Raw genomic sequence first — 24,671 nt, forward strand, 5'->3', positions numbered from 1 at the left:
CACTGTACCGGTACCCCCTGTATATAGCCTCGTTATTTTATTGTGTTACTTTTTTACTTCAGTTTATTTAGAACATTTTTTTTCCTTAACTTTTATTTTGTTAAAACTGCATTGTTGGTTTAAGGGGTTGTAAGAAAGCATTGCAGTGTAAAGTATTGACCTGCTGTATTCGGCGCAGGTGACCAATACCATTTGATTTGAGACGTAAACGTTCAACCAGTCGACGCGCTTACGTCACACGTCAGAAAAAAGCAACGTCGATCTAATTAACATTTTGATTGGCTATTGATTGATACAATAAAGTAAATAATGGGCCTGAACATACAATATAGTAATTGAACAAGCCCAACTGTAAATGTACACCAAAGTGAATGTGGTGCAGGCTGCTAGATGTTTACACAGTAGAATAGAAAAACTATGATTTTTTTTATGTAATCAAGTGTTGACAACAACAGCTATGATTGCTCATTTTTCATCACTCCTGATTAATATAGCACATCAATCAGTTGAATGCGAGCTTTATATTGATCTTTAGGATTAGGTTTGAGCTGGAATGTGGACATGAAGCTAGGGTTAGGCCTAGGGTTTTAGTTGAACCAGGATGTGGACATGAAGCTAGGGTTAGGCCTAGGGTTTGGGTTGAACCAGGATGTGGACATGAGCTAGGATTAGGCCTAGGGTTTGGGTTGAACCAAGATGTGGACATGAAGCTAGGTTTGAGGTTAGGGTTGAACCAGGATGTGGACATGAAGCTAGGTTTAGACCTAGGGTTAGGGTTGAACCAGGATGTGGACATGAAGCTAGGGTTAGGGTTGAACCAGGATGTGGATATGAAGCTAGGTTTAGGGTTAAGGTTAGGGTTGAATCAGGATGTGGACATGAAGCTAGGGTTAAGGTTAAGGTTATGGTTGAGGTTAGGATTAGGGTTAGGGTTGAACCAGGATGTGGACATGAAACTAAATGAAGCAAATCATATTTTATCAGAGCTGAATAATGTATGCTGTCTGTTCTATTATAGTAGCCTAAGATAAATAGCATATAGTAATTTAAATTTCTATGTATACACAGACAGCAACATGCCTTTTAAAAGGTTATAGTAGTTCATGCTTGTTCGTGTTATAGAAAATAGGCTACTGGAGTCTGAGGAGATTTCACTGACAAAAATGTATTTTACTTTTATATTACCAGACAGGTCAATTAAGAACTAATTCTTATTTACAATAATGACCTGGCAAATATCTGACAAACATGTCATGTGACTGTGGCACACTATTTGAGATTCCATGTAGACCAGCAGATGGCAGTGCTCAACCATGTCCGTGCAGCCTGTCATCAAACACTGTCCTCCATTTTGGCAAACGACAAAACAAGAGAGATGGTTTTTCTTTTCTTTTATTCTCTGGCAACCCATAGCCTACAGTGTATGGCATCTACACACACACACACACACACACACACACACACACACACACACACACACACCAATTAACTCAAGCGACCGATGCACTTGTCTATAATTCTTTATTAATGTTTTTCATAGATAACATGGTTGATACCCCCACAATAACTGACATCACTTATCTTGTTTATAATACTGACACAGGAACAAGGGAACATGTACACAAGTACACAAACACAGAGTCACAATTTCAGCCCAACTACAGAGTAAACTTCCAAAAGAAAACAGGAGACCCAGAGGCCTTACAGCCAAGGCCTGTCCTGCTTTACAAAATGGTAGCAAAAGAACAACCACCTCTACAAAAGTAACAAAAATCCTTACTATCTATCATTGTGGAAGTGCTTGTAATTTTGGAAGTTTGTAATTTTCAAAAGGGTATTAATAATATCAATGCCTAGAAAATCACCAGTAAAAATAGCTCATCTCTGTAAAAATGGGCTAGCAGGGCAACCCTTGGCTGTGGATTTAGTCACAAACGTTTTTTCAAATGTTCTTTAATACAACAACAATAACATTGTTCCTTAATACAAATATGTACAGAGACTTCCACATTTTTTTCAAAATAATGCCCTACACACTAATGCATTATCTATAATAAAGTTTATGTTCATTTTGATATTTCCTTTACAGAAACTGTCCATGCAGTTGGGTACCTGAATCATCGTAATTAGATCACAGTTTCTTTACCATTATATCATATTGATGTTTTGTGTCTCTGTAACAACATGAATGTGTCACCACGGCAACAGCAATAGTATCTTCTCCTGCCTGTCAAAGACACATTTAATCACTGTTTTTCTTTTTTTAAATAGCCCTCCCAATCCTCCCTGACCCCCTGAACATTTTGTCTTCACCCCTGCCAACCTCCTGAGCAGGATTTGAGCCAGCTTCTTCAAATGTAAACATACCTTTGCCTGCAATGAGTGGAGCGAGAAAGGCACACATGATAAAAGCACACAGCTTTAAGCTACAGTACCTACAGAAAGAGTTTGTTTTGGTTTGATTAGCTAAATGACACCTTTTACCATTCTACCAGATAGGATTTTCTCCAGGGAATGTTAGTGGGGTATGTATGTGATCTACTTTGATTTGTTATGTTTTGTGTTTTTTTTAATTGGGTGATAATGTTTGAAGTATAGGCACCTAATGATTGGCTCCCTCCCTCCCTTTGCTGGACAGAACAGAATCAGGGGACCGTTCTCAGGGGCCTCCAGATGTGTACAGTACCAATCTCAGAATATGGAGCTTTGGGCTATCTTTCCTCATGTTTACAGGGTACTCTACTCTGTCTGTCCTCAATTTAACTAGTGAAGGAAGGGCAAAGGTCATTAAAGAGAGGACATTAAGGATCTTTTGTATACCCTGGCCTACCACAGACTGAGATATTAGATCATTGGTTTTTCTATTCTGCATTATTCAGGGCGATTTACAGGTGTGTGATCACTTTTGATCCGAGCAAACAGAGATTTATAGCTTTTACATGCAACACTGTACTTTTACAACCACTACATGAGACCACATTCATTCACAACTACCAACTGAAATGGATCATTTTACATGCCATGGTACAATATGTCACCATGCTCCTCCATCCTGTCTCATACATAGACATGAACATTATCATCCATGTAGTCAAATGTAGTGTTTATAAATAAAAACTGTCATCACAGCATTACATTGGCTGGCGTAACATGACCATGTGTTTAACCAAAACCAGTCACACACTCTACTCTGTGCCAATTTGACACAGTCCAAATGTTCAGTGCTTCTATCCCATCACAATCGGCCATTTAGAAAAATACTAAAACATTACAAATACAGAAGACATAAACTCCTTATATGAAGAATATGTTCATCACTTATTATCAAATGAACAAGCTGTTGTCGTTAACACTTGATTAGATTAAGTTCTGTACCTAGCTTTATAAATGTGTTGGACTGTCATTTAGCCATTTAATCTTACATCTCAGTAAAGCAGTTTAAAAGGGGTCATACCATCTCGAATAAGATACGAGAATAATCATAATCTGTATACTCTTGTAGTTTAGTATACATGTGCATTAAAGGGAGGTGGAAGAATAAGCTGCTTTCTTAATCAAATGTATCAAGAACTCCTTCCTGAGGAAAGGTTACACAAGACAAAAGGGGAGAAGCCTTTAAAGGTTTTGACATTCTGAGTGATGGACACATATTTATGTAACAAACGCCTCTCTCTCTCAAACCAAGAGGGAGACCTCTAGCGCTGCAAATCAATCTCCACTCCCACACGTTCCTCTCGTTTCACTCGGAGGGCTTTGATCCAATCCCTGCTATCGCCGCAAGCTTTGGCTAATGCCCTAGAATCGTATTTATTATGTAGATTTAGTCAGTTCTTTCCAGTAACCTGCTAGCCAAACTCTGCATCCCCTCTATAAAAACAATAGAGGGGAGGGTCAAAAGATTTTGGTATGAAAAGTATTACTGCCATGCATAAAAACGCGATAGCATTAATTGAATCAAACCCCTCGGACACTGATGCAAAGGGAATTATTCATCTCAAACAGTGTTTAGATTTACAGTACCAGTCAAAAGTTTAGACACACCTACTCATTCATGGGTTTTTATCTTATTTTTACTATTTTCTACATTGTAGAATAATAGTGAATACATCAACACTTTGATATAACACATATGGAATCATGTATTAACCAAAAAAAGTGTTCAACAAATCAAAATATATTGTATATTTGAGATTTTTCAAAGTAGGCACCCTTTGCCTTGATGACAGCTTTGCACACTCTTGGCATTCTCTCAACTAGCTTCATGAGGTAGTCACCTGGAATGCATTTCAATTAACAGGTGTGCCTTGTTAAACGTTAATTTGTGGAATTTCTTCCCTTCTTAATGCGTTTGAGCCAATCAGTTGTGTTGTGACAAGGTAGGGGTGGTATACAGAAGAGAGCCCTATTTGGTGAAAGACCAACTCCATATTATGGCAAGAACAGCTCAAATAAGCAAAGAGAAATGACAGTCCATCATTACTTTAAGACATGAAGGTCAGTCAATACGGAACATTTCAATAACTTTGAAAGTTTCTTCAAGTGCAATCGCAAAAACCATCAAGCACTATGATGAAACTGGCTCTCATGAGGACCGCCACAGGAAAGGAAGACCCAGAGTTACCTCTCTTGCAGAGGATCAGTTCATTATAGTTAACTGCACCTCAGATTGCAGCCCAAATAAATGCTTCACAGAGTTCAAGTAACAGACACATCTCAACATCTACTGTTCAGAGGAGACTGCGTGAATCAGGCATTCATGGTCGAATTGGTGCAAAGAAACCCCTACTAAAGGACACCAATAAGAAGAGAATTGCTTGGACCAAGAAATACGAGCAATGGACATTAAACCGGTGGAAATCTGTCCTTTGGTGATGAGTCCAAATTTGAGATTTTTGGTTCCAACCGCCGTGTCTTTGTGAGATGCAGAGTATGTGAATGGATGATCTCTGCATGTGTGGTTCCCACCGTGAAGCATGGAAGAGGATGTGGATGGTATGATGGGTGTGCTTTGCTGGTGACACTGTCAGTGATTTATTTAGAATTCAAGGCACACTTAACCAGCATGGCAACCACAGCACTCTGCAGGGATACGCCATCCCATCTGGTTTGGGCTTAGTGGGACTATCATTTCTTTTTCAACAGGACAATGACCCAAAACACACCTCCAGGCTGTGTAAGGGCTATTTGACCAAGGAGAGTGATGGAGTGCTGCATCAGATGACCTGGCCTCTACAGTCACCCAACCTCAACCCAATTGAGATGGTTTGGGATGAGTTGGAACGCAGAGTGAAGGAAAAGCAGCCAACAAGTGCTCAGCATATGTGGGAACTCTTTCAAGACTGTTGGAAAGCATTCCAGGTGAAGCTGGTTGAGAGAATGCTAAGAGTGTGCAAAGCTGTCATCAAGACAAAGGGTGGTGACTTTGCAGAATCTTCTATCTAAAATATATTTTGATTTGTTTAACACTTTTTTGGTTACTACATGATTCCATGTGTGTTATATCAAAGTGTTGATGCCTTCACTATTATTTTACAATGTAGAAAATAGTACAAATAAAGAAAAACCCTGAGTAGGTGTGTCCAAACTGTTGACTGGTACTGTACGTTAAAACACAAACAGGGTAAATATGCAGGTCTTTGTTTCTCTTTTTCTCACTCTGCTGGGGTGAGTACCAGTACATTGCTAGTGGCCATAACCCAGTGTGCTATTAGAAGTCCATACTCAAATGCTGGCACTTTCAATGGTTTAATAAAAAATACACGAGAGAGTTTCATTACACTTGCTGAAAGCTAATTACACTACCCATTATCACAGTGTCTTCAACTAGGCTACCTCATCATATTATCACAGGGTCTCCCACTAGGCTACCTCATCATATTATCACAGGGTCTCCCACTAAGCTACCTCATCATATTATCACAGGGTCTCCCCCTAGGCTACCTCATCATATTATCACAGGGTCTCCCACTAGGCTACCTCATCATATTATCACAGGGTCTCCCACTAGGCTACCTCATCATAGTATCACAGGGTCTCCCACTAGGCTACCTCATCATAGTATCACAGGGTCTCCCACTAGGCTACCTCATCATAGTATCACAGGGTCTCCCACTAGGCTACCGCATCATATTATCACAGGGTCTCCCACTAGGCTACCTCATCATAGTATCACAGGGTCTCCCACTAGGCTACCTCATCATAGTATCACAGGGTCTCCCACTAGGCTACCTCATCATATTATCACAGGGTCTCCCACTAGGCTACCTCATCATAGTATCACAGGGTCTCCCACTAGGCTACCTCATCATATTATCACAGGGTCTCCCACTAGGCTACCTCATCATATTATCACAGGGTCTCCCACTAGGCTACCTCATCATATTATCACAGGGTCTCCCACTAGGCTACCTCATCATATTATCACAGGGTCTCCCACTAGGCTACCTCATCAGATTATCAAAGAGTCTCCTACTAGCTGCAACAGATCACTCAGAGCAAGTACTACATTTTCCCTATTGGCTTTTTAACATTGTGATCTGTGTTTGAGAGCTGACCTTATCATAACCTTATCACAACGACACAGTACAGCACAATATAGCGCCAATGTGACCACTACGAAGAGGCCTCTATGCATGAACTCACTCACAGGACACTTGAACGAAGAGCCAACCATTTAGTTAAGATTACAGACATTTCAGATTCACTACAACATACATTAGCATTTCAGATTCACTACAACATGCGTTAGCATTTTCACCATGTCTGGATCAAAGATAGAGAAATCCATAGAAAAGGAAACCTAAAAAGCCACAGTCATATCCGCCTCTATTCGTCACAACTCTCAGACATGTGTAGTTCCTCTGATAAGCTAACAGAAGAGGAAAAGAGGCAACAATTACACTGGAAAAATATATGCATGTTTCTATTCATATAGCTTTTAAAATTCTATTTATACAGAATGTATATACAGTGTACTTATGGCCATCTTGGCAAAGAAACAAAGGCATCTGAAACAATCCCAACTCTCGGTCTGATGCCCTGGTCATGTCACGTGACTAGACATTGTACATTGCAGAATGCAAAGAATCAGGAAAGAAAGTGAGGGTTTTGTGGCACTTTGTGCATCAACAAATGAAATCTAAAATAAGGCTACATGGGCGTAGAAGTGGATCTGATATTAGTTGTCATTCTCCTTGATAGTTTAGTTTTTCCTTAAAGTGTTTTAGACCCAGACATCTAGTCTAGAACACACTGCAACAGTGCTCTAGAACACACTGGAACAGAGCTCTAGAACACACTGCAACAGAGCTCTAGAACACACTGCAACAGAGCTCTAGAACACACTGGAACAGAGCTCTAGAACACACTGCAACAGAGCTCTAGAACACACTGCAACAGAGCTCTAGAACACACTGGAACAGAGCTCTAGAACACACTGGAACAGAGCTCTAGAACACACTGGAACAGAGCTCTAGAACACACTGGAACAGAGCTCTATAATACACTGGAACAGAGCTCTAGAACACTTTGTAACAGAGCTCTAGAACACACTGGAACAGAGCTCTATAATACACTGGAACAGAGCTGTAGAACACATTGGAACAGAGCTCTAGAACACACTGGAACAGAGCTCTAGAACACACTGGAACAGAGCTCTATAATACATTGGAACAGAGCTCTAGAACACACTGGAACAGAGCTCTAGAACACACTGGAACAGAGCTCTAGAACACACTGGAACAGAGCTCTAGAACACATTGGAACAGAGCTCTAGAACACACTGGAACAGAGCTCTATGGAGCTTCTGCCAGAGACATTTAGAGAAAAGAATAAACAGAGAAAAATATTTGATCAAAAGGCATTAAAACATCTCTGGTACAGTAAAGATGTTTTGGGTTAGCCAGTGTTGGCCACTACAAAGCGCTCGGGGAAGAAACATTTTATCCTTCTATTTTCTTGGTCTTATTTTTCCTGACAAAACGCAAACAATTCCTTGCTGACACAAAAACAATCTGATACCAACAGAACAGTGACTGCTTTTGTTGGTTATTCTGCTTAGGAAGAACTGCTGGTATATCTATGAAAGCAAATCAAACAATATTCTATTATTTTCTTTCGGACCATGTTTTTTTCTTTATTTAAATATTAGCAATGGATTTTAAGACTACTAAGACTCAGCCATCACAGCACAAACAGAAATGACTAAATAAATATACAACCATATGACAGTGAATTTCTTCAATATTAAATAAATAATAAATACATACTTTCTTTTTAAGCCGTGGATTTTCCGAAGATACTTTATCATAACAGAAATAACAGAAATGAAAACAGTTTTATAAAATTATCAAAACTTTGTCAGTTATAAAATATCTGCACTTAAAAATGTAAAAAAAATTATATTTAAAATAAAATAAGATATATAAAATAATTAAGTGTGAACAGTTATCTGTATAGATTTTTAAATATTGATGTAGAAGACTCCCTGTTTTAAATCTTTATGGCCATGATAGACCAGCAGGGTTGCATTTTGTGTTTCACAAAACAATAAAATAAAGTTAATAAATAGATAACATTAAATAAATACAAGTAGTTTAACATAAAATGGCAATAAATTACAATTTTGAGCATTCACCAATTTTTTTATAATTTATATAACAAGAATTATTGTACCACAAACTATTCATTGAAATGAAGTGCAATTTCTATGTTCATAAAAACTATTGATATAACTAACAGGAATTGACCGTTACTATCGTCATTCAGTTCAAAGAAAAAAGGCTGCATTTGCTGCTCTCATACACCAGTTGTTCCATTAAAAATATAGTACAGGCTGTACTGTTGATTTTCAGAAGAGAAAAACTCCCCAGTGATTTGTGACTTAATCTTCATTTGAAGAGTTGTTCGGCTGAATTGAGACATAGAGCCGTGTTGACATCTTGCTGCAGTAGTAACAACAATAAGTACATGAACCATTGCTCAAGAAGACCTCAGAGTTCAGTGATTTTCCATTCACTTCTCCTCAATAGGGGTTGCTGCAGCGTTCACAAGCACGCTCTCCTTATCCTGCCCCAGAGCAACCTTTCTGAAGCCTTAGTGTCTTCCCTAGGACACAGTGTTGCCGTTTTCTCGGCTTGGTTTTTGTTATTTCCTCAACGGTTTTCTTCACCTCATGTAGGCAGATCAGACCCACTACTTCCATCTTTTTTCTTTCTTTCTTTCTTTCTTCTCCAAATTGTTGCTGAACTAAAGCTTGAATGGGACAGTCAATGAGATACCTCCAAAACAGGACAGACATGAAAACGACAAAGATAACATAAAACAAACAAACAAAACCCCAGATATAGATTTTCTTTCATCAATTCAAACTGAAGGATTTGGTTCCGTTCCACTTCCTCCTTCCGATCCCAGCAGCAGCATGTTTGGATTTTGGTCCTAGTTACGTTTTTCTTCTTTACAGAATGCTCCCTGGGTTTAATTTAAGTTGTCGTTTATAAAACCTGAATGCCCTTTTTTTGTATTTGTATTCTCGGTAAATATACTGTGGTCTCTTGACTCCATCTCTCCTCTCCTTTTACATGTTTTCACTCTTCTTCCTCGTTGGAGGTTTTCACACCTTGATGCTCTTCACAGCCTTGTTGATGCTCTCCAGAAGCGCCTTGTTCTCCGGGTTCTGGAAGCACTCCTTGTTGGTGTACATGTCAGTCAGGGTGCTCAAATAGCTGTTGAAATTCTGCTCAGTGATTGGCTCCTGCTGTGATGTGAAAACAAGGAATTTCAGTTTGTATGTACAGTATATGTTTCTGTTAGTGTGTTTCTGTCAGTGTGTGTGTGTGTGTATTAGTTTGTGTTAGTGTGTGTATTAGTTTGTGTCTGCATGTTCAAGCCTCAGCCACAGCTGTTTCTGTACTGTATGTAAGTGTATATAACTCACCATGTGTGGGAGACGTATGTTGGCCAGGCTGCGGATCAGGGCGTGGCTGAGGCCAGATAGCTCCATGAAGAGAGCCTCGTTCTGCTCCTCTATCAGCTTGTTCTCCACCTCAATGTTCTTCAGGTTCTTCTCCATGGATGAGATCTGCACCACAGCCCAACAGTTATTTACACATTCTGTACATACATTTACTTGAGCTCAGTCATTTTGCAATAAACCACAATGTTAAACTGTTAGATATTGACTCAATAATGTGACACGTACGCAAACACACACACACACACACACACACACACACACACACACACACACACACACACACACACACACACACACACACCACACACACACACACACACACACCTGTGTCTGCAGGTTCACCATGTCTGTCTCCATCTCGTTGTTGGTCTCGTTGAGCTCATTGATCTCCTTGTTGAGTTGCTTGATGTCCTCATCATTATCCAGAACTACAGGATGAAAAGGGAGAGACGCATGATGTCATAAGAGAGAACAGGAAAACTGGACCAGCATCATAGTTTGAAAAAACGAAAAGACGCAACGCTCTCTCACCATTAAAAAAAACTCATTATTTTATTAAACCAACTATTAAAAGCTCGAAAAGAACAATGCCACAGAGGTAATGGACAAACAACCCAGTTTGAAATACTGTATTGACTAGACATTGACTGCCACATAAAGGTGTTCCCTATTCCGTTGTGCTCTTACCGTCACTGGCCCTGAACTTGGTGCTCAGGTACTCCTCTCCAGGGAACTTGGCTTTCTTCTTGGCAAAGGAAGCTCTGGGACAGCCAGAGAGACTACAAAACAGGAGGAATAAAAATGGTCCATTTCATAAAGTTGAGTATTTGAAACCATGAATGAAACACAAAATGATACAGTTAGATTGATGATGCAACCAGGGGTAATAATCTGCCCTGTGTTCTGTGTTGTCATTGGTCTTTACCTGCAGCGTGTGAGGAAGCTGGCCTGTGTTCTGTGTTGTAATTGGTCCTTACCTGCGGTGTGTGAGGAAGCTGCCGTTGGCGTGTCCTGATCCATCGCAGTCGGGGGTGGGGCAGGTGGGGGCCTCCGTCTTGAAGGCCTTCCAGGAGAAAGGGTTACCGTTGAGCATCCCCTCTTTCTGCCTGCGGGCAGCCAGCGGGCACCCATAGGCACTGCGATGCGTGGCATACTTCCCACTGATGTGACCTAGGCTGTCACAGCCAGGCACAGGGCATCTGTAGGGAAGAAAGAGAGCGACAGAGAGACAGGGGTAACATTAGTATATCTATAGATATGTGACTTGTAGAGAGAGATGAGATGTAAAGCACAAAGTCTATGGTAAATATAGTTATAACATAATTTAATATAAAAAAAGAATGTGTAAGACTGCCATTACAGCAGCTGGCATCATTTCACTATGTAACACTGTTTCACTATTTCACTATGTAACACTGTTTCACTATTTCACTATGTAACACTATTTCACTATGTAACACTGTTTCACTATGTAACACTGTTTCACTATGTAACACTATTTCACTATGTAACACTACTTCACTGTTTCACTATGTAACACTATTTCACTATGTAACACTATTTCACTATGTAACACTATTTCACTATGTAACACTATTTCACTATGTAACACTCTTTCACTATTTCACTATGTAACACTGTTTCACTATGTAACACTACTTCACTATTTCACTATGTAACACTGTTTCACTATTTCACTATGTAACACTGTTTCACTATGTAACACTGTTTCCCTATGTAACACTGTTTCCCTATGTAACACTGTTTCACTATGTAACACTATTTCACTATGTAACACTATTTCACTATGTAACACTATTTCACTATGTAACACTATTTCACTATGTATCACTATGTAACACTGTTTCACTATTTCACTATGTAACACTATTTCACTATGTAACACTGTTTCACTATTTCACTATGTAACACTATTTCACTATGTAACACTGTTTCACTATTTCACTATGTAACACTGTTTCACTATGTAACACTGTTTCACTGTTTCACTATGTAACACTGTTTCACTATGTAACACTATTTCACTATTTCACTATGTAACACTATGTAACACAATTTCGCTATGTAACACTATTTCACTATGTAACACTATTTCACTATGTAACACTATTTCACTATGTAACACTATTTCACTATTTCACTATATAACACAATTTCGCTATGTAACACTATTTCACTATGTAACACTATTTCACTATGTAACACTATTTCACTATGTAACACTCTTTCACAATGTAACTCTTTCACTATGCAACACTATTGCACTATGTAACACTCTTTCACTATGCAACACTGTTTCACTATGTAACACTATTGCACTATGTAACACTATTTCACTATGCAACACTATTGCACTATGTAACACTCTTTCACTATGCAACACTATTGCACTATGTAACACTCTTTCACTATGCAACACTATTGCACTATGTAACACTCTTTCACAATGTAACTCTTTCACTATGCAACACTATTGCACTATGTAACACTCTTTCACAATGTAACTCTTTCACTATGCAACACTATTGCACTATGTAACACTCTTTCACTATGCAACACTATTGCACTATGTAACACTCTTTCACAATGTAACTCTTTCACTATGCAACACTATTGCACTATGTAACACTATTGCACTATGCAACACTATTGCACTATGTAACACTCTTTCACTATGCAACACTATTTCACTATGTAACACTCTTTCACAATGTAACTCTTTCACTATGCAACACTATTGCACTATGCAACACTATTGCACTATGTAACACTATTTCACTATGCAACACTATTTCACTATGCAACACTATTGCACTATGTAACACTGTTTCACTATGCAACACTATTGCACTATGTAACACTCTTTCACTATGCAACACTATTGCACTGTGTAACACTCTTTCACTATGCAACACTGTTTCACTATGTAACACTCTTTCACAATGTAACTCTTTCACTATGCAACACTATTGCACTATGTAACACTCTTTCACTATGCAACACTATTGCACTATGTAACACTCTTTCACTATGCAACACTATTGCACTATGTAACACTCTTTCACTATGCAACACTATTGCACTATGTAACACTGTTTCACTATGCAACACTATTGCACTGTGTAACACTCTTTCACTATGTAACACTATCTCACTATGTAACACTGTTTCACTGTGTAACACCATGTCACACTATTTCACTATGTAACACTCTTTCACAATGTAACTCTTTCACTATGCAACACTATTGCACTATGTAACACTCTTTCACTATGCAACACTATTGCACTATGTAACACTCTTTCACTATGCAACACTATTGCACTATGTAACACTCTTTCACTATGCAACACTATTGCACTATGTAACACTCTTTCACTATGCAACACTATTGCACTATGTAACACTCTTTCACTATGCAACACTATTGCACTATGTAACACTCTTTCACTATGCAACACTCTTTCACTATGTAACACTATTTCACTATGCAACACTATTGCACTGTGTAACACTGTTTCACTATGCAACACTATTGCACTATGCAACACTATTTCACTATGCAACACTATTTCACTATGCAACACTATTGCACTGTGAGGCCAAAAACCTGCCCGACTAAAAACAAAGTTTTTCTTCATCGCCGTAGGTTTAATATTATAGGTACCTCACTATAGGTACTGTACCTGTTGCCTGGCATCATGTTGTGGTAGCATAACCAAGCAAGCACATTCAACAAACACAGACACCAAGGTCTTTTATTAGCTGTCGTCAGTTGAAAAGAGACAATTTCAGAGAAATGTTAATGTAATATTTTTTGAGACATGATCTACACTGCAATACTCTACGATGAACTACAGTACTATGAGTCAGCACAGGCAGCGCAGTGTGTCTCAGGCTGGTCTGGGTGTGGTACTGCTGTGATGATGTCATCTCTAGGAGACAGACTGGGGACAGGTCATCCTGCCTCTGCACGGAGGTCATGGTGACTGCCTTTACTTTTTTGGAAGTGACTTTTACCGTATATCTTAATTGGAAGAAAAAAGGGCGTGGCTTTCTTAGTGGTACGAACTTTAAGAGCTCGGAGTCCTCCTTGTCGTCCTTGGTGGGAGATGTTTTTAATCCACCTTTCTTGGCACGGGGGCACCCAGACAAACTGAAAACAGAAAGTATGAAGCCGATAAAAAAAGGGTGGAAAAAACACCTTGAACAATCGTCTTTTATGGTGGTGACGTTACTGTTTGACAAAGGGATGGAACATTATATGGAAGCATCTTATTTTTTTATTCTAATGCCCGAAAGAAAGTGAAACATTTTAAATTAAAATAAAATAAACCAAAACCGCTATTTTAAATAGTAAATCCAACAAAGTAGTAAAACCAAACTAAAAGGATAAGCATATCAAAAATAGATAAAACTTGATTTTCACAATTGCAGATGAGTGTGTGAGTGTATGAGTCCTGCCTGAAACTGCCATGATCTCTTTCTAAGCTTCACTGGCCTTGTGTGTCTGTGTGTGTGAGAAGGAGGAGCGAGGGAGAGGGAGAGAGAAGGTCGTTTTGCGACTGTCTCCCATACAAGATGGAAAGTAGGTAGGGTCGGTGGACGTAGGTTGGTAGTTCACTGATGAGCTCTGTACCTTCTGTGGGAGGCGTAGTTTCCAGTGTTATGTCCTGAACCATCACATCCTGGTGTGGGGCACCTGGGAAATCAAGGGGAATGGGTTAAATGTCAACGCACCGACAAATAGAACCATCACATTTGCACCATAGCAACTGACGGGTGTGAGGGTGTAGGAGTTCTGGATTGTCAGCGGAGATGGGGGCAGGAGAATTACAAGGGCAGACGCAGTAACAGTGATGTTAGCAGTCCCAGTAAAAACAGCAGAAATAGAAGTAAATAGAATTGATCATTTTAGACTACAGTAGTGACAGAACCAAGGGGAAAGCCCAGTGGAAGACAGACATACTTGAGTTCAGCAGAGTGGGTCGCCATGAGGGACCGAAGACTCTTATCAGCAAGAGGACACCCAGACAGACTGAAGGGAGAGAGAGGAGAGAGAAAGAGAAGGGGAAGAGAGAGAGGAGAAAGAGAAGAGAGAGAGAGAAAGAAAAGCGAGAGAAAGAAAAGCGAGAGAAAGAAAAGAGAGAAATATAGAGGAGAGATAAAGAGAAGAGAGAGAAAGAGAAAGTGAGGGAGGAAAAAAATCAAAGATGAAATATAGTTCAAAGTTATTGGGAAAGTCTTTGGAAATAGAAAACAGCCAGCAAGGAAAACATTCTATTATTGACGCAATCTTAATCTAAATCGTTATTTAAATAAGAGGCCATGTTTCTTGTATACAGTGTGACTACATCATTGGCTTGGGGCCTGTGCTATATACAGGGGCATACCATACCTGCGATGGGATGCATAGTTTCCAGTGATGTGGCCACTGCCGTCGCAGCCAGGAGTGGGGCACCTGGAGACAGAAATAGAGAGGAGAGGAGAGGAGAGGAGAGGAGAGGAGAGGAGAGGACGGTGAATGACAGTATCTCAGGGGAAAGGGGATCAGAAAATCAGAGAGAGAGTGACGTGGTGGACTTAAAGGATGCTTTGTACAGCCGTTCCTCCAGGGAGAATAGACAGACCATTGACTTACAGGAGCACATCTTTCTTGCAATCCTTTGGCTGTTGGAACTGGACCTTGAAGTTTGGGGTGGTGACCTCTCCAGGGTACTTCCTCTCCTCGGGGTAGTCCTGCATCAGGTCCATGTCCTCAGGGTCGGACGAGGCAAATGACCGCGCTGTGTGGTGCTCCATCTGTGTAATCAAATGGAATCAAGAAGAGTAGAAAACACAACCGGATCTTTTAGTACATTTTAATTGTTGGTTACGCATGAGTGTACACACGGCAACGAGCCTCCGTGATCATAACGAGGAGAAGAGACAAGGACAGATGAAGGAGAAGAAGACAGTAGAAGACAGACCTCCTCTACATCCTCCTCTCGTTGACGGTTGGGTTTGGTGTAGTCCAGAGGCTCCTCCCAGTCTTCCTGTTTGTAGGCGGGGCCCGTGTGGGGCGAGGTCATGCCACTGCTGCCTCCATGGTGCAGGGAGGAAGAGGAAGAGGAGGGGTCCGGTGAACATACCCCAGGGCTGGTGCCCTCTCGTTTGACGGGTTTCTTCATGCTCAGGTCAAGAGTCCCATTCTCGTCCACCTCGATGTCCATGCTCTGCATAGGGCAATTATGGTAATGCTGACAATCACAATAACATTACATTGTCTCATGTGATACACACCACAATGTATCACGACAAGTCTATCCCCAGCGCCTGTTATCTTAATGCCCCACCTGTCTCTCTTAAACACGTTTGTATGGACATACATTGCTAACAGCGCTGGTCAGGCTCCATTTGTATTGTCAGATCTATAAGAGGGGACCGAGGAAACAGAACCTCTCTTTAGTAATCATCTGAAATGGTATTCATATTGGCTGTAGAGGAGCCAGAGAAATCAATGAGTTGCGCGCCGCGGCACGTTGGCTGTGGGGAGCAAGAAAAAAAAAAACGGGCCCTGGTCCCAGAACGGTCCCTGGCTGACTAGCACTGCTACTGAGCTACTATGGCCATTAATCTTCCCTTTCTATCGCCCAACACCATGTCAGGAAATCGAAAAATTATGAAACAGTCACTCTCACCGCCAAGGCAAAAAGCTTTTAAAAAAACACAATATGGGGGAGAGTGCTGCTCCAATTACATCTCCTGTGCACAGATAGACAGAGGGAGGAAGGGAGGGGGGACAGAGAGATCCGGCCGGCAGATAATGAAAAAAGACTACCTGATGGAGGGTAATCCAGGGAACTGGCAGCCAGCCAAATTCAATAACAACATGAAAAGGATGAAGGGATAGGAAAAAACAAGATAGGTGATGCAACCATACCTCAACACCATCCTCTTCCTGTTAATGAACGCCACCTGATCTTACGTTCTATTAGCTTGGCAGTTGGGGAGCTCTAGGAGTCTAGGAGTAACTTGCCAGTTGCTGAGCTTCAGGAGTCTAGGGAGTAACTTGGCAGTGGGTGAGCTCTAGGAGTCTAGGAGTAACTTGCCAGTTGCTGAGCTTCAGGAGTCTAGGGAGTAACTTGGCAGTGGGTGAGCTCTAGGAGCCTAGGGGGTAACTTGGCAGTGGGTGAGCTCTAGGAGTCTAGGGGGTAGCTTGGCAGTGGGTGAGCTCTAGGAGCCTAGGGGGTAACTTGGCAGTTGGTGAGCTCTAGGAGTCTAGGGGGTAGCTTGGCAGTGGGTGAGCTCTAGGAGCCTAGAGGGTAACTTGGCAGTGGGTGAGCTCTAGGAGCCTAGGGAGTAACTTAGCAGTGGGTGAGCTCTAGGAGTCCAGGGGGTAACTTGGCAGTAGGTGAGTTCTAGGAGTCTAGGTGGGTAACTTGGCAGTTAGTGAGCTCTAGGAGTCCAGGGGATTACTTGGCAGTAGGTGAGCTCTAGGAGCCTAGGGGGTAACTTGGAAGTAGGTGAGTTCTAGGAGTCCAGGGGGTAACTTGGCAGTAGGTGAGTTCTAGGAGTCTAGGGGTAACTTGGCAGTAGGTGAGCTCTAGGAGTCTAGGGGGTAACTTAGCAGTAGGTGAGTTCTAGGAGTCTAGGGGTAACTTGGCAGTAGGTGAGCTCTAGGAGTCTAGGGGGTAACTTAGCAGTAGTTGAGCTCTAGGGGTTTAGGGGGTAACTTGTGGACACAATCAGGACAAAGAACACATGTTAGCAGCAGGTATAAACAGGGCTACCTTGCTGGCCAGGTCCTGGTGCTTGGTGCTCAGGTTCTCAGGCCTCTCCCAGCAGCGTGTGGACAGGTTTAGGATAGCAGTGGCAGCCATGTGGGCTGCCTGGGCTTCATGGGAGTAGTCGTAGGCAGAAGAGGAGGCAGTTTTTCCATAACCTCCATGCAGGCTGAGGCTAGGAGAAGAAGACTTGGGGGACGAGAGTTTAGCTGAGGGAGCAGAAAAACAGAGATATTAGCTATATAATCGTGTGTCTGTATTGTGTCTGTATGTCTGGGGGGGGGGGGGGTGCATGTGTGGGCTAAAGATATATACAGCTATAGGACAACGGTTCCTTACATTTGAAGGCTTTGGGTGAGGCTTCGCTGGTTGGTATCTTTGGAGCAAGCATGCGTTTCCCAAACACCTGACAGTCGAAGCTTGCATAATCAAAGGAGACCTTGGAGTACTTCTCCAGCTCCTTGGCCAGGTTGGCACGAGGTGTGGCAGGCACCATATTGGGTCTGTACTGCCCATAGTGAGGTACTTCCAGCTGCTTCACAAAACACATGGGCCTGGAGGGGAGAGAGAGAAAAAGAGAGGGGGGAGAGAGAGAGAGGGAGAGAGAGACAAAAAGAGAGAGAGAGAGACAAAGAGAGAGAGAGAGAGAGAGAGAGAGAGAGAGAGAGAGAGAGACAATGAGAGAGACAAAGAGAGAGACAAAGAGAGAGAGAGAGAGAGAGAGAGAGAGAGAGAGCGAAAAGAAGAGAGCGAGAGAGAGAGACAGTGGGTGAGAGAATTGAATTGAATTGAGAGAGAGAGAAAGGGGGGTGTGTGTGAGAGGAACAGTCTGCTTGGGAGGAGAGGGGCAGGATTAAAGGCTCTCTTATCAGCAGAGGGCACATTTGCATATTGTAGAGCATGGAATTGATTAGCTTTAAACCCTCTCGTTTTCCTGGAGTGCCAGGGCTTTTGTCAGACCTGTTGGGGTTAAATCCACTGACACACGCAAATGGTCCTGGGAGGGGATAGTGTAGTTCAGTGATTTCCCTCTCCTTATCACAGAGTATAGTACTCCATGCCTCACCGCTCCTACCATGTACAATCCCATATCCCTGGTCACAGACAGTAGCCTGGAATGGCTATGACACCATGGTTCAAACAACATGCTCTCTCGCATGGCTCACGGACTGTCTCGGAGGAAATGGCTTCTGTCATGTTCACAGACACACAGACACACAGTGTTGAACTGAGCTGTGTGCTTTCTGCCATTGAGCACTGGGATAACCTTTCTCTTTATTCAACGTGGATACCATTATAACAATGATATCATGTAGAATATTTAGCCAGCTCGGGTGTGTTTTCTACACACAGAAAAAGGCCAGCTCATTTGAATGACAATGAAGAAAAAACAAGGCTAGCTTTATTATGTTTTAATACTTGGGCACTTTGTCGGACCACAGACGAGGTTCCTCAAGGAAAGCAATTATTTTCCCTTATCCTCACAATACCCTCTAACCCGCATAATTAGCTTATCGGGTGGCATTATTAATTAAAATACCAAGAAATGAGGATGTACTTAGCATAATACCTGTCTAGTCGTTAACTGTAATTATCATTCTTTTGAGCGTGATGAGGGTGAATAGAGAGAACAGGATGTTGAGGTGACATGACAAAAACATCATTGCACTAGTGCTGATTAAAACTGGGATGTCCTGATTGACACATCTTACAAGGGCTCCGCCTCCCGAGCAGTCGACAACAACACGAGTGGTGCTGCTGAGTCACTGCAAGGTCACAGGGTTGGGGTCAAATCCAATTTCATTTGAAATTCCTATTCAATTCTTGAATTCATTCATGAAGTGGAGAATTTATGTTGAATTCAATTGGAATTTCAACAATCTTACAGTTAGAATTGGAATTAGGCTGTTTGGACTTCCTGGATTTGCATTAAATCATTTCTCAACTTGTATTTCTTTATTTCCTGTAGATAGATAGATAGATAGATAGATAGATAGATAGATAGATAGATAGATAGACAGATAGATAGATAGATAGATAGATAGATAGATAGATAGATAGATAGATAGATAGAGAGATGTGACCAATCACAGGGCAGTTCCTTACCTCAAAACTCTGTCATTGTTGTTGGGACTTTCTTTGAGGTGCTCTCTGATTGGCTGGGAGAGATGCTGCTTGTCAAGGTTGTGGCTCTTGGACAGCTTCTCTGTGGCTGCGATGGGGCATCCTGACAAACTGGGACATCCAATAAGAGGAGAGAGTGAATACTGGGGAGGAGTCAGGGTACTGCACAGTACATCTACATCAACCTGATCCAGAGTGACATACAGAACATGCAGTCACATAGATAAACATATAATGACTCACACACACACACACACACACACACACACACACACACACACACACACACACACACACAAACACACACACACACACACACACACGCATACAAACATACACACATACATTGCCTTGCAAAAGTATTCACCCCCTTGGCGTTTTTCCTCCAAATTGGTGAAGTGAAATGAAAATAACTTGTTTCAAAAAATTATAAAAAATTCAAAATGGAAAAGTGGTGAGTGCATATGTCTTCACCCCTTTGCTATGAAGCCCCTAAATAAGATCAGGTGCAACCAATTACCTTCAGAAGTCACATAATTAGTTAAATAAAGTCCACCTGTGTGCAATCTAAGTGTCACATGACCTCAGTATATATACACCTGTTGTGAAAGGCCCCAGAGTCTGCAACACCACTAAGCAAGGAGCACCACCAAGCAAGCAGCACTATGAAGACCAATGAGATCTCCAAACAGGTCAGGGACAAAGTTGTGGAGAAGTACAGATCAGGGTTGGGTCATAAAAAAATATCAGAAACTTTGAACATCCCACAGAGCACCATTAAATCTATTATTAAAAAATTGAAAGAATATGGCACCACAAAAAAACTGTCAAGAGAGGGCCGCCCACCAAAACTCACAGACCAGGCAAGGAGAGCATTAATCAGAGAGGCAACAAAGAGACCAAAGAAAACCCTGAAGGAGCTGCAAAGCTCCACAGCGGAGATTGGAGTATCTGTCCATAGGACCACTTTAAGCCGTACACTCCACAGAGCTAGGATTTATGGAAGAGTGGCCAGAAACAAATAAGCAAACATGTTTGGTGTTCACCAAAAGGCATGTGGGAGACTCCCCAAACATATGGAAGAAGGTACTCTGGTCAGATGAGACTATAATTGAGCTTTTTTCCCATCAAGGAAAGCGCTATGTCTGGCGCAAACCCAACACCTCTCATCACCCCGAAAACACCATCCCCACAGAGAAGCATGGTAGTGGCAGCATCATGCTGTGGGGATGTTATTCATCGGCAGGGACTGGGAAACTTGTCAGAATTGAAGGAATGATGGATGGCGCTAAATACAGGGAAATTATTGAGGGAAACCTGTTTCAGTCTTCCAGAGATATGAGACTGGGACGGAGGTTCACCTTCCAGCAGGACAATGACCCTAAGCATACTGCTAAAGCAACACTCGGGTGGTTTAAGGGGAAACATTTAAATGTCTTGGAATGGCCTAGTCAAAGCCCAGACCTCGATCCAACTGAGAATCTGTGGTATGACTTAAAGATTGCTGTAAACCAGCGGAACCCATCCAACTTGAAGGAGCTGGAGCAGTTTTGCCTTGAAGAATGGGCAAAAATCCCAGTGGCTAGATGTGCTAAGCTTATAGAGACATACCCCAAGAGACTTGCAGCTGTAATTGCTGCAAAAGGTGGCTGTACAAAGTATTGACTTTGGGGGGGGGGGGGGTGAATGCATGCTCAAGTTTTCAAGAGATGTTAGATCGGGTTCAAGTCCAAGCTCTGGCTGGGCCACTCAAGGACATTCAGAGAATTGTCCCGATGCCACTCTGCACTGCATTGTCTTGGCTGTGTTCTTTGGGTCGTTGTCCTGTTGGAAGGTGAACCTTTGCCCCAGTCTGAGGTCCTGAGCGCTCTGGAGCAGGTTTTCATCAAGGATCTCTCTGTACTTTGCTCTGTTCATCTTTCCCTCGATCCTGACTAGTCTCCCAGTCCCTACCGCTGAAAAACATCCCCACAGCATGATGCTGCCCCATCATGCTTCACCGTAGGGATGCCAGGTTTCCTCCAGATGTGACGTTTGGCATTCAGACCAAAGAGTTCAATCTTGGTTTCATCAGACCAGAGAATCTTGTTTCTCCAAGTGGGCTGTCATGTGCCTTTTACTGAGGAGTGGCTTCCATCTGGCCACTCTACCATAAAGGCCTGAATGGTGGAGTGCTGAAGAGATGGTTGTCCTTCTGGAAGGTTCTCCCATCTCCACAGAGGAACTCTAGAGCTCTGTCAGAGTGACCATCGATTGCTCAGTTTGGCCAGGCGGCCAGCTATAGGAGGAGTCTTGGTGGTTCTAAACACACACACACACACACACACACACACACACACACACACACACACAGACAGACAGACAGACAGACAGACAGACAGACAGACAGACAGACAGACAGACAGACAGACAGACAGACAGACAGACAGACAGACAGACAGACAGACAGACAGACACACAGACACACACAGACACACACACAGATACACAAAAGACACATGCACAAAAACACACACACACACTGTGAGTACCTGCGGTGGGTGTTACGGTTGCTGTTAACATGGCCCTGTCCGGTGCAGCCTGGAGTCGGACACTTCAGCACGTTCTCATGCATGGCCAGGACTGGAGAGGACGACACACCGACAGGGTATTATTACTAACTAGTTCTCTAGTTAGAACAGAGAATGGCTTTCTGCCTTTGGGACTTGTAGAGGGTATAGGGTATTGGGTTTTGGGTATAGGCAATAAGGTATAGGGTATAGGGTATAAGGTATTGGGTATAGGGTATAAGGTATTGGGTATAGGGTATTGGGTATAGGGTATTGGGTATTGGGTACTGGGCACAGGGTATTGGGTATAGGGTATTGGGTATTTGGTATTTGGTATTGGGTATACGGTATTGGGTATTGGGTATAGGGTATTGAGTATTGGGTACAGAGTATAGGGTATTGGGTACTGGGCACAGGGTATTGGGTATATGGTATTTGGTATAGGGTATTGGGTATTGGGTATAGATTATTGGGTATTGGGAATAGGTTATTGGGTATTGGGTATAGGGTATAGGGTATTTGGTATTGGGTATAGATTATTGGGTACAGGGTATTGGGAATAGGGTATAGGCAATAAGGTATAGGCTATAGGGTATAAGGTATTGGGTATAGGGTATAAGGTATTGGGTATAGGGTATAGGGTATTGGGTATAGGGTATTGGGTACTGGGTATAGGGTATAAGGTATAGGGTATAGGGTATAGGGTATTGGGTATTGGGTATAGATTATTGGGTATTCGGAATAGGTTATTGGGTATTGGGTATAGGGTATAGGGTATAGGGTATAGGGTATTTGGTATTGGGTATAGGGTATTGGGTATAGGGTATTGGGAATAGGGTATAGAGTATTGGGTTTAGGGTATTGGGAATAGGGTATAGGCAATAAGGTATAGGGTATAAGGTATTGGGTATAGGGTATAAGGTATTGGGTATAGGGTATAGGGTATAGGGTATTGGGTATAGAGTATTGGGTACTGGGTATAGGGTATAAGGTATAGGGTATAGGGTATAGGGTATTGGGTATAGGGTATAGGGTATTGGGTATTGGGTACAGGGTATTGGGTATAGGGTATAGGGTATAGGGTATTGGGTATAGGGTATTGGGTTTAGGGTATTGGGAATAGGGTATAGGCAATAAGGTATAGGCTATAGGGTATAAGGTATTGGGTATAGGGTATAAGGTATTGGGTATAGGGTATAGGGTATTGGGTATAGATTATTGGGTATTCGGAATAGGTTATTGGGTATAGGGTATTGGGAATAGGGTATAGAGTATTGGGTTTAGGGTATTCGGAATAGGGTATAGGCAATAAGGTATAGGGTGTAGGGTATAAGGTATTGGGTATAGGGTATAAGGTATTGGGTATAGGGTATAGGGTATTGGGTATAGGGTATTGGGTACTGGGTATAGGGTATAAGGTATAGGGTATAGGGTATAGGGTATTGGGTATTGGGTACAGGGTATTGGGTATAGGGTATAGGGTATTGGGTATAGGGTATTGGGTATTGGGTATAGGGTATAGGGTATTGGGTATTGGGTACAGGGTATTGGATATAGGGTATTGGGTATAGGGTATTGGGTATTGGGTATAGCGTATAGGGTATAGGGTATAGATTATTGGGTATTGGGAATAGGGTATTGGGTATTGGGTATAGTGTATAGGGTATAGGGTATTGGGTATTGGGTATAGGGTATTGGGTATTGGGTATAGGGTATTGGGTATTGGCTATAGGGTATTGGGTATTGGGTATTGGGTATTGGGTATAGCGTATAGGGTATTGGGTATAGGGTATTGGGTATAGGGTATTGGGTATAGGGTATTGGGTATAGGGTACATAGCAGGGCTCTCCAACCCTGTTCCTGGACAGCTACCCTCCTGTAGGTTTTCGCTCCAACCCCAGTTTTAACTAACTTAATTCAGCTGATAAACCAGCTAATTATTAGAATCAGGTGTTGGAGTGTAGGGTATTGGGTATTGGGTATTGGGTACAGAGTATAGGGTATTGGGTACTGGGCACAGGGTACTGGGTATAGGGTATAGGGTATTGGGTATATGGTATTTGGTATAGGGTATTGGGTATAGGGTATTGGGTATAGATTATTGGGTATTGGGAATAGGTTATTGGGTATTGGGTATAGGGTATAGGGTATTTGGTATTGGGTATTGCGTATACGGTATTGGGTATTGGGTATAGGGTATTGGGTATAGGGTATTGGGAATAGGGTATAGGGAATAGG

General features: G+C 41.9%; 1 protein-coding gene across 4 annotated transcripts; it reads right to left on the bottom strand.

Annotated features, from left to right (window-relative positions):
- Nucleotides 1–8,108: 8,108 nt before the first annotated feature.
- Nucleotides 8,109–22,506, bottom strand: LOC115168653 (myelin transcription factor 1; the record flags this gene model as incomplete). 4 transcript variants are annotated; one of them, XM_029724114.1, is given in 15 exon segments in its annotated part: nt 8,109–9,754; nt 9,935–10,078; nt 10,298–10,401; nt 10,661–10,752; nt 10,951–11,172; nt 14,067–14,150; nt 14,634–14,696; nt 14,964–15,032; nt 15,393–15,455; nt 15,636–15,796; nt 15,964–16,209; nt 17,767–17,969; nt 18,100–18,314; nt 19,867–19,995; nt 22,416–22,506. In XM_029724114.1, coding segments are annotated over 15 exon segments (2,030 nt in total), but the record flags the coding sequence as incomplete, so codon positions are not given.
- Nucleotides 22,507–24,671: the final 2,165 nt, after the last annotated feature.

The sequence above is a fragment of the Salmo trutta genome, chromosome 30 (genome assembly GCF_901001165.1).
Source record: "Salmo trutta chromosome 30, fSalTru1.1, whole genome shotgun sequence".
Classification (NCBI taxonomy): Eukaryota; Metazoa; Chordata; class Actinopteri; order Salmoniformes; family Salmonidae; genus Salmo; species Salmo trutta.